General features: G+C 51.0%; 3 protein-coding genes across 3 annotated transcripts; 1 reads left to right on the top strand and 2 right to left on the bottom strand.

The window, feature by feature from the left end:
* Positions 1–718: 718 nt before the first annotated feature.
* LOC113202939 (U-Kazal-Dg21.2-like) lies at positions 719–2,173 on the bottom strand. The gene is made up of 3 exons (XM_026417393.2): positions 2,038–2,173; positions 1,270–1,443; positions 719–931 (listed from the first exon to the last, which is right to left on the bottom strand). The coding sequence occupies exons 1-3, from the start codon at positions 2,084–2,086 to the stop codon at positions 891–893; spliced, it is 264 nt and encodes an 87-aa protein (XP_026273178.1). The 5' UTR covers positions 2,087–2,173; the 3' UTR covers positions 719–890.
* Positions 2,174–3,942: 1,769 nt separating this feature from the next.
* On the bottom strand, positions 3,943–4,954 carry LOC113202936 (uncharacterized). Its single transcript, XM_026417389.2, has 3 exons — positions 4,845–4,954; positions 4,590–4,754; positions 3,943–4,500 (listed from the first exon to the last, which is right to left on the bottom strand). The coding sequence occupies exons 1-3, from the start codon at positions 4,888–4,890 to the stop codon at positions 4,409–4,411; spliced, it is 303 nt and encodes a 100-aa protein (XP_026273174.1). The 5' UTR covers positions 4,891–4,954; the 3' UTR covers positions 3,943–4,408.
* Positions 4,955–5,292: 338 nt separating this feature from the next.
* Positions 5,293–6,377, top strand: LOC113202940 (uncharacterized). The gene is made up of 3 exons (XM_026417394.2): positions 5,293–5,401; positions 5,626–5,808; positions 6,101–6,377. Exons 1-3 carry the CDS (start codon positions 5,353–5,355, stop codon positions 6,253–6,255), a joined length of 387 nt encoding a protein of 128 aa, XP_026273179.1. The 5' UTR covers positions 5,293–5,352; the 3' UTR covers positions 6,256–6,377.
* The last annotated feature ends 3,488 nt before the right edge of the window (positions 6,378–9,865 follow it).

The raw sequence follows: 9,865 nt of genomic DNA on the forward strand, positions 1-9,865 counted from the left end.
GGTTAGAGCACATTTTACACCCCTGCGGATACTTAATTTTTAGCACACTGGGACCGCATCGAATCCGGCGGCGACCGAGTTCCGCCCCGTTCTGCTATTGGCGATAATGGCGTCCGGTTCATGTGCGTGGTGTGTATGTGTGTGAGAGCGTGCGAGAAAGAGAGAGAGAGAGAGAGAGAGAGAGAGAGAGAGAGAGAGAGAGCGAGAGAGCGGGGGCAGTAATAGCCCCGTTGTCCAGGAGGAGAAGGGTTAGTGGCCGCCTGTTGGACCTTGTAGTGGGGCCGGCCGGTCCGAGGCCGGGCCGCCACTACTGACCGCGGCTCGTAATGAGCCCATTAATAACGTGACAACGGCGCAACAATCACGTGACCGCGCGCATAACCCACTGCAAGCGGCATGCGCAAAAACACAAATTCAGATTTAGTGCTAATCAATGTAGCTGGGCAGTTTCACATCCGCGCAAAAACAAAAATAAAATGGATTTAAAGATTTAGCTATACACTGTCAATAGATTGGTGCCAAATTAGGAAGCCAACCTAAATTTTGCACTGTCGCCAAATAGGCTTGTCGAGTCTCCTCAGTCATTTTTTAAAATCCTCGGTGCTAAAGAATTATCTGAGAGCAGTCGAATTAGTTTTTCTATGTGAAGGGCATGCGGCTAAACAGAGCGGCAAACGGAATTGACAACGGTAATGACAGGACATAAAGCAATGCAATATGAGTTGATTTCTAAAATTTATTCATTGATGAAATTGTGTGGCACAAAGTTAAAGTCGGCGTAAGTTGCAGTCCAAAACGGATCGGGTCTTGGTTTTTTTGTTGTTGTTTTTTGTGTTTTCTTTTTGGCCGGTGTGCTTCCCTGGGAGGTTTCAACGAGCGGCGTGTAGTGATCAGTAGGTAGGGCAAGCACCTTCCCTCACAATCCTCCATCCTGGAGAAACAAAAATAAGACGGCGTTGAAGTGATCGAAAAAACCAACGACAGCAACAGATTCCTGAGAGGGTGGCCCACGTACTCCAGACAACTTCTGAGTTATACTGCACCGCATGCAGGCGTGTGGACTCCTTGCCAACTCGCCATGGAGAGAAGGTAGGTAATGCACGACTGCATGCGGCACAGCATAAATTCGAAATTGCCAGGGGTATTTGGGCCACCTTGTACAGTCAAATTTCATCTGTGCGTCGGTTTTGTAGAACCAGGTTTCGCGCACTCTCGGCTGTAATATTATTTTTACTCTGAGACAGTGTGGCTGTGCCGCCGTGCACTCACTCGTCTGGTTCTTGCAGTTGTACCGCCGCAGCTCGCACTTGTTGCCGAAGGTCCGGTACCTGCGGCCCAGCTGGGCGCACACGGGGTCGAACAGGGCGGCGCACACGTCCGGGCACTTGTAGGGCTCGGCCAGGGTGTCCTGCTCCTCCTCCTCCTGCTGCTGCGCGCTCACGGCTGACGAAAAATAACAATCAGGTCAGGTGCAGAAATGGCACTCGCTCAATCAAAACTATACACTTGAAACACTGATAAACTAAGTGTTCAACTGCTCAACACTTCTAAGTGTGCAATTGTAAGTTAAATACTTGCAAGTGTGCAACTGCAAGTTGAATACTTGCAAGTGTGCAACTCGGTAGGTGTGCACTTGCAAGTGTGCAAGAGGTGTTCAACCGAGGAGTTGCACACTTGCAAGTGCAAACCTACCGAGTTTAACACTTGCAAGCGTACGACTACGGAGTTGCACACTTGCAAGCATTCAACTTGCAGTTGCACACTTATAAGTGTTGAGCAGTTGAACACTTAGTTTATCAGTGAAGGCAAGTTTGTGAATGTCGCGCATTTGGACGTGTATTAATTCCCTTTTCTATACAAAGGGAGTAAAGGTTTCAATTTCCACTTGAAATTCACACATTTGTGCCTCCATGTGTACAAATGAGGTTCCCACACAGTGTGCGACATTCACACACTTATTGGGTTTCCGGTCCAAAAACCAAAACAAAAGGCTAAGCAAAGGTGTCATTTTCTTGCTTTGGAAATAGTTGTACGTACCCATCAGAAGGCAGGCGCACAACAACACAATAGCTAGAGTTCTCTTCATGGTGTCGTTTCGGATGGCTTCTGTCTGGCGACTGTGGAGACTGTCGGTCGCTCCTCTGCTAATATACCGGCGTGGTCGTGTTTTCGGTTTTCCCGCTCCCCCTTCTGCTATCCGACCGCTATCCCCCCTTTTCCGCGTATGGCGTTGTTTTCTTTACTGCCACCGGTCATTTCCAGGTGACGTACGCGCGAGGAGGCGCGCCGAGACACCTCGCCGCCGAGTCGAAACTTATCGCGAGCTTGCGAAGGTCAAGCCAAACAAGTGCGGACAAGTTCGGCGGACGAGTGAGCTGGATTTTTCATTTCCATAAACGTAACGTTCGACATGCTTAACGCCTGCGAGGAAGCATGCGTTACAAAATGTAAAAGCACGTCATACCTGCGCTCTGAACACAGTGAGAAACCCGTTAGGTAACTGTTCAAGGCGCCTCAAGTGCGGGCGAATGTCTATCATCGTAAGGGATTATCCGGAAACTACGTCCGTCAATCGCCGTACCGAAAACTGGCCAAGCTTAGCCTCTGCAGGCTTCCACGGCGCCTGGTAGGCCGGCAACATTACACATACAGTGCATGCGTGTACTGTGGGATAGCCTACCCCGGGTCTCGCAGGCGCCGAGCCTCTGGATGCTTCCACAGCGCCTGGTAGACAGGCAACATTTCACATGCAGCGCATGCGTGTACTGCAGGGTTGCCTACCCCGGGTCTCACAGGCGCTGACTCTGCACGCTACCACAGCGCCTGGTAGGCAGGCAACTTTAAACATACAGTGCATGCGTGTACTGTAGGGTTGCCTACCCCGGGTCTCGCAGGCGCCAAACCTCTGGATGCTTCCACAGCGCCTGGTAGACAGGCAACATTCCACATGCAGTGCATGCGTGTACTGCGGCGTTGCCTACTCCGTGTCTCGCAGGCGCTGAATCTGCACGCTACCACAACGCCTGGCAGACAGGCAACATTACACATGTAGTGCGTGCGTGCACTGGCACTGCGGGGTAGCCTACCCCGAGTCTCGCAGGCACTGAACTCCAGTAGTGTTACGAATGCATCCTGAGAAAATTGTATATACTTCTACAGACGATCCCGAATGTACACTGTTATAAAATGATCCCCTGAGGCTTTCCCTTTTACCGAAGTTAGAAGTTTTCCATTTTGATAAAGACTGCCAACAGCCGCAATTTGCCGTGCCAGATTTGATTTTAAATTAAATTGATAGTTTGTGATTAGTGGGATTATTATGTTTTGTTAAGCATATCTCACGGAGCTGCAAATTCACATATCGCGTAGTAAACACACGTTGGCACAGGTGCGTTCAAGGACAAGCTATAAGCTAGTACTCGTCAAGCATTCACCTACACTCAAAATTGGACCATATACATTTTTGTCATTGTTACGTAATTTTGATTTGAAAGGTGTTAGCGGCATTATAAAAAAGGCTGACATGTTTTTGTTTCAATAGGTTTAAACTTTGTCGAAATGTTTTCTCACAAATCTTCCATAAAGCCCGCACCATGGCAATTTTTGAAATTGTTATGCTACAGACTTTTAAAATAGATGATAAGCGTCGGGCCAAAAAATGTTTGGGATAGTAGCTCGTAGTGTGTTATAATGGCGAGTTTTCCTGTAATATTTTGCCCTGGCAGCGAATAATAACTACGTAACATAAAAAAACAACAACAAGACGCGGTAAGAAAAATCTTCGGACGAAAACTACATCAAAATCGTGTGGAAAAGAAGATTTCACATGCGTGTTCTTAAGTGACTGAATGGCAGCCTCCGGCAGAGAAACTGTCGTATATTCAGGCGCAGATGACGGCAACCATGAGTGAGGGCGTGTGGATTGTAACAAAAGTACATGACTTATAGTTTGAGTTTGTTATTTATTGATTAACAGACATTCCCTGACGAGCCAAACGACACATCAAACCGGCAATTACACGTTTAAACGTTGGCCCTGTTTTGTCACACATTATGTTGAGAAAATGTTTTTATTAGGGAAACGTCATGTCTATTTTGTACAGCATCCTTTAGTATCTCTCGGCATGGCGTTAAGTCTATACTGGTTTAGTACGAAGATAGGCACGTCCTATTAATCACTGTCTCTTTGAAGTCCATTCCGTAGAATGCAAGGCAGACGCCGATGAATGGAGCAGCTTGCAGCTCCACATGGATTTTCGCACGCACTTTGCATGCGGGAGTCTTTTCAACGGGCTCTGTAGTACTTGTTTCTTCTCAGCCCTCTTCCGTCGCACTTGCAAGTTAGTCCTAAATATAAGTTATTTGTCTCGCCAGGGAGGTAGCGAAGGGCGGTCACAGCTGAAACTTTCTAGGGCATGTCGTATTGGTCGAAGTACGCCTCGTCGTCCACCCACACGATTGGGTCGTCTGGGCACTCGCCGTCGGCGATCTTGACGGAGTCTGAGGGAGCAAATCGGGGAAAAAGTTACAACACATTGGGCGAAAACGCCTGTAAACTTCTCCACGGAAAACGGTCTCACTCTACTCACTCGTCCCCTCGACACAGTTGAGGTAGCCGATCATGCACTCGTTCGGGTAGGTCCTGTTCTTTCCGTAGTCGTCTTGAGCGCAAACCGGGTCCAGGATCTTCTCACACTTCTGTTCGCAGACGGGCGGACGCGGCCGACCAGAGTAGTCATCCTCCGCGAAAATGGCTGAAACCGATAAACATGCAACGACTGAATAAAAATATCCCAGAAATGAGCGTACACGTGCCACACTTTTCGTTTTCCCCGGCGGCTTACCTGCGAGCGCAGCGCACAGCACGATGGCAACGGCGATGGTCTTCATGTTTCTCTCTCCGGACTGACTGTGGCAACGTCCGAGTCACTGCCCTCGTTATATAGGCGCCACAAGCAGGCCGCGCGACCAGCCAGGCGGAAGTCGCCGGTAGTGCAAATAACAGCCGCAAAAGAAAATATAACTGTTGTAATCACAGACTGACTTATTCTGAAACCAGTAAATTTCATCCAGCGGAAAAACCGGAAATCGCACAAGAAAGGGAAACTGAAAACCTATGAGCGAAAATATATTTCGCCGCACAGGCACTACAGCCGCAGGCCGCCGCCGCCGTCTGCGGCTACCTTTGCCGGAAACAAGGTGTGTAATGTGCGGACGCAGATTAGAGCGCTATCTGCGCTCGCGGCTCCGGGCGCGCCTCAAGCGCCAAGCACTCTGTCAGGCTATAAAGTTTGTCGACGACGACGGCGAATTTCAGTGTCACCCTCACTTTTGTACGAGCTGCAGTGAAAGATGAAGTCGTTCTGTGCTGTAGCCCTGCTCGCCCTACTGGCCGTGTGCGGTACGGTCCCAAGGCGGAAAACTTGCAAAAATGTTGGCAATCCTATTTGACTGTCAAGTTTTCGAATTGTTTTAGAGACTTTAGATCCTTTCTGAATATTAAATTATGCCATTTTGAAGTGGCCAAAATTTGGTTGTGTTTAAAATTACGCCAACATTTTTATCAAATAAGAACTGCTAGTTCTTTTCTAATTACAATTGTTGCCACTGCCCTGCCCCCAACAGCGCTGGGTGAAGAACAAGATGAGCGCAGACTTCCTCCTCCCCAGAACTGCCGTCCGCCGCCCGACCAATGCTTCATCAGCCTCCAGCCTATCTGCGCCCGGCAGGAGATCGGCTACCAGGTGCAGTACAAGACCTTCAGCAGCCCATGCGACATGGAGGAGTACAACTGCCTTTACGGCACACGTAAGTAACTGTTTGTACTAGTACTTATCAGCTGATAGGTCCTTTGCCAAGAATGCGTTCGTGCACGGTAAAAACACCGTCTTGGTTTTCAAGCAGTATTCGAAAAACTAAGAGACGCTCCATGCATTTTTTCTAGAAGACGTCCTGGTTTTTTAAAACTGCTTGAAAATGAGAATGGATTTTACAGCGTGTAGTGATACGCAACAGGTCGTTTCCCCCATCTAGAACAAAATATTGCTGACAAACTCACTGCAACCTTTATAAAATTATAATTAATATTTTTACTGTTTAGGCTACCGTGAGAAGAGCAGCGGCCGCTGCCGAGGTGCTGGCGCCTACTTTCCCGGGTCCGTAGGGGAGTTTGGGGACGAGCAGCAGCAGGACGCTGCGGCGACAGCGGAGACAGCGGCGCCCAGGGAACTGAACGCGTCCGTGATCCCTAACTGAACGAGGGATCAACGAGAACCACCTCGGACGGCCGCGGTCGCCGTAAAAAGAAACGGACCCCCGCGCGACGGACACCCGCGAAAAAAAGGAAGTAATAAAACATAAAAACAGAGAGAAACGAAAACGATTCCCGCCCGATGGGAGACAAATTCCGAAAACGCCCACAAGCGCCATTCGCCGCCTCGTACAGGGGTGGTGGGCTGGAGGCGGACGCAGCCACTTTGAGGATCACCGCCGCCCCTGGCCCGCCGAGCCGCTCGCCCGGAAACACAAACACGCACGGACGATTTCATGAGGCTGGTGCCTTTGATAAATCGCCGGTTTGTGTATCGGATGTGTTGTAAGGGGCCGTACACAAATGACGTCCTTTTTATGCGAGGTGGAGCACTTTCACCTTTCAATACTATGATGCATTCTAGAGAGGCAAGTACGCGAAGGTTTACACTTCCGCGGTGGGATCAGAGTCTGAACAGCTAAATTCAGAAACTCTTTTATGATGAAATCAATAGATTCTTACGGATCCTTAAAATATGGCCTCTCATTTCAAAGACGTAATTTGTGAATGGCCCCTAAAGAGATCGGCGAGCCAGTTGGCAATAAGGACAAGAGGGAGACAATCCCAGAGTGTGTCATGCCCCCCCCCCCTCGTGGCCTGCCCCCGCTGCTTGCACTGCGCTTGCCACCCGCGCTTGCCCCGGCTTTGGAGCGCGGTATTTTCGCAAGCCCGGAAAGTAAACAAACACCGACCGACCGCTGCGTCACAACATAAACAACGAAAAAAGTTGGTGGCTGGCGGTGGAGATGGAGAGAGCGCCGGCAAGGGTCACGGGGAGCGAGGGGCGGGAGCTGAATCTCCGCCGCCCCCGGCCAGGAGGTTGGTAAGCCCGCGCCGATGGAGGGGTGGCGGTGGTATAAGATCGGTGGTAATCCTTGCCCGGGGGAGGGCCCGGGGGGAGGGTTGATAGTAGTAGCAGAGCGCCGCCACGGCCGCCGGCCACCCTGGAGGTTGCCTGCTCAGTAAGCTGCATAAGTCGTAACGTGGTGTGGCAGGACGTCCCCGCCCATTTAGCAGTGATCCCACACAGCCCTGCCCGGCCACGCCCTGCCACGCCCAGGGGCGTGCGAACAGAGGCGCGGTGGCGCCAATCTTAATATGCTCCAACGCAGCCAGCAACGGCGGCAGAAAGCAGCGGCGAAAATATTTTTCAGCAACAGAGAGAGAGAGAGAGGGATCCCTCGCAGAGAAAGAGGCAGAGAGCCCCGCTCCCAGTTTTACGCGCGACTTCGTTCATCGCGCGCCACATTATGGAATGCCGGCTCACTTTTTTTTTTTCTGTTGGATGGAGGTGAAACAGGGCGCTCGGCCGGAGCAGAGGGATTTCTTGACCTCCCGCACCAAGGTATCTTACGCGCCCGACGACGCAGAGCTAGGGATTTGTAAAGTAGAATATTTCCAGAATTTTTGTTTTAAATAAAAAGCCCCCGAAAAATAATAGGAGATTCTTTAAAAAATTTCTTGAGACAAATTTCTTGGAAATACCATTTTTGGAAAATGAAAATCCGTACGCAGAGCAGCCGGTTGCCGTCATCCCCGCCCGTGGCGCAGGTCATTCCCCACGCGATTCACTTAGCGTCCCCCCTCCCTCCCGCGCCACGCGCCGCCGAGCTGGTGGGAATATATACCTTATCCCGCTCCGGTTCCCCCATCTCCCCCACGACCCTCCCCCCTCGTACCGGCCCGCACCTCCGCTAATCCCGAGCATAAGGTCTTGCTTTAACTGCCACTATATTGTTATCCCTTTGTAGTGCAACACGGGGCCCGCCCAGCCCGCCGCATTTAAATGGGCACGGGAACCGCGCGGCAAACGTGTGAGAACACCAGGAACATACGTCGTGTGCGGTAATTGTTTTTGCCACTGGCAGCTGATGATCAAATTTTCACTGTGATTGGATTCTTCGTGAAATTTCATTTGAATTTTTGTAAGGCAAAAGCGTGTGAATGTCAAAGGAAGATACTCCCTTAAGTGTACAACCGGCATTCACATTCACACATCTACAAGTGTGCGGCATCCACGCTCTTGCGTTTCCAGTGTAGCATATATAAAGGGGAGCGGATGGAGATGGGGTGGGGATTGGGGGAGTCCAGCCCCCTCTCTTGTCGTAGGTGTTTAAAACGTGACATGTGTCTCGTGGCACATCACGGCACATCACGTGACTTGTCTCATAACGGGGTGAAAGGAGGGGAGGGGGAGGGGGGCGCAATGGATGTCAACAACGCCGCCGCCGTTGCTGAACGTCTGCTTTTGGGACTACACTATACAAGGCCCTGGCTCGGCACCAGCCGTACTATTGCAAGGGGGGCGGGAGGGGGACGTTAATAAAATATCGCCTCGGCTGAGCTCGAGCACCAGGAGCATCAAGGAGGAGCAAGACTCGTATTTATTTTTTTGTATTTTTTTTCTCTTTCCTTTCGCCGCGTGCGCGCGCGTTCATATTGAAGTCGGCTCGGTACAGCCGCTGCTGTGCTGCTCCTCAAAGGCAGAGCGTGCGCGTCTCTGGCGGATCCAAGATCCTTATTTGAGGCAGAGCAGCAGCAGCAGTTGGCAGCGGCACGGCGCCGGCGGCAGGGCCCCTGCTGTGCTGCTGATTCCTCATTCATAACTATACTCTGTACTTGTTGTTGCACTACTCGACGGCGGCAGCGAGCGAGCAGGGGGAGCAGCAGCAAGAAGGAAAGTTGGCGTGGCACCTCGAGACATTGTAAATTGCAGAGCAGCGCGCAGGTCGACACGGCTGACGAGGGGCATGCAGCACAGCACAGCCTGATTTACTGTGACACTTGTTTGACACCGATCCACGCTGCTGCTTTCATCGCGTCCTGCCAAAAGGCTGGGTTTTACTTGCCTTTTATTCGACGGTATCACGAAGAAAGTCTCCTCAATGTAGACCTCGGTGTAGATTAATTTTCTAATCAATAACCAATTTAAAAACAAAAATTAACGCAAGAAAATCGTAAAACTTCGCATACCTTTTAGCTCGCTTGGGCAGTTTGAGGAAAATTTTAGATAGTAAAAAATAGCTGAATAATAAGACCCAACCAGAGCAGCTCGGTCTGCGTGGGTCGTCGTAAATCTTCACTGGAACGTCCCGGTAAACGTGCGCTACCCCCTTCCCCCTTCCCTCTATTTCCTCTCGCATCCCTTCGCAACCTCAGCCCTTTATTTGTGCCAAAACACGACGATTCAGTTTGATTTGCCCCGGTTACGCGAGAGGGGAGAGGAGGGGAGCGCGAGAGAGAGGGGCGAGAGCGCAGCGGGGAGAGGAAATCAGCAAAACTGCCAGCAAATCGGCAAAGCGAGGAGGTGGAGGACGAGCGGCGGCCAGCAGGATCGGCGTGCGAAATCGGGAAAGGGGTAAGGGCGGGGGAAGGGGGAGGATGGTGGAGAACCAAGCGTCGGCCGAGAGCAGGAGGCCGCCGTCCTGATGGAGAGGGCGCGGCCAACGGGTTGTGATACCTCACTCACTCACTCACTCACTCACTCACTCACTCACTCACTCACTCACTCACTCACTCACTCACTCGCTCACTCACTCACTCACTCACTCACTC

The sequence above is a fragment of the Frankliniella occidentalis genome, unplaced genomic scaffold (assembly GCF_000697945.3).
Source record: "Frankliniella occidentalis isolate FOCC.00 unplaced genomic scaffold, Focc_3.1 Scaffold31, whole genome shotgun sequence".
NCBI lineage: Eukaryota > Metazoa > Arthropoda > Insecta > Thysanoptera > Thripidae > Frankliniella > Frankliniella occidentalis.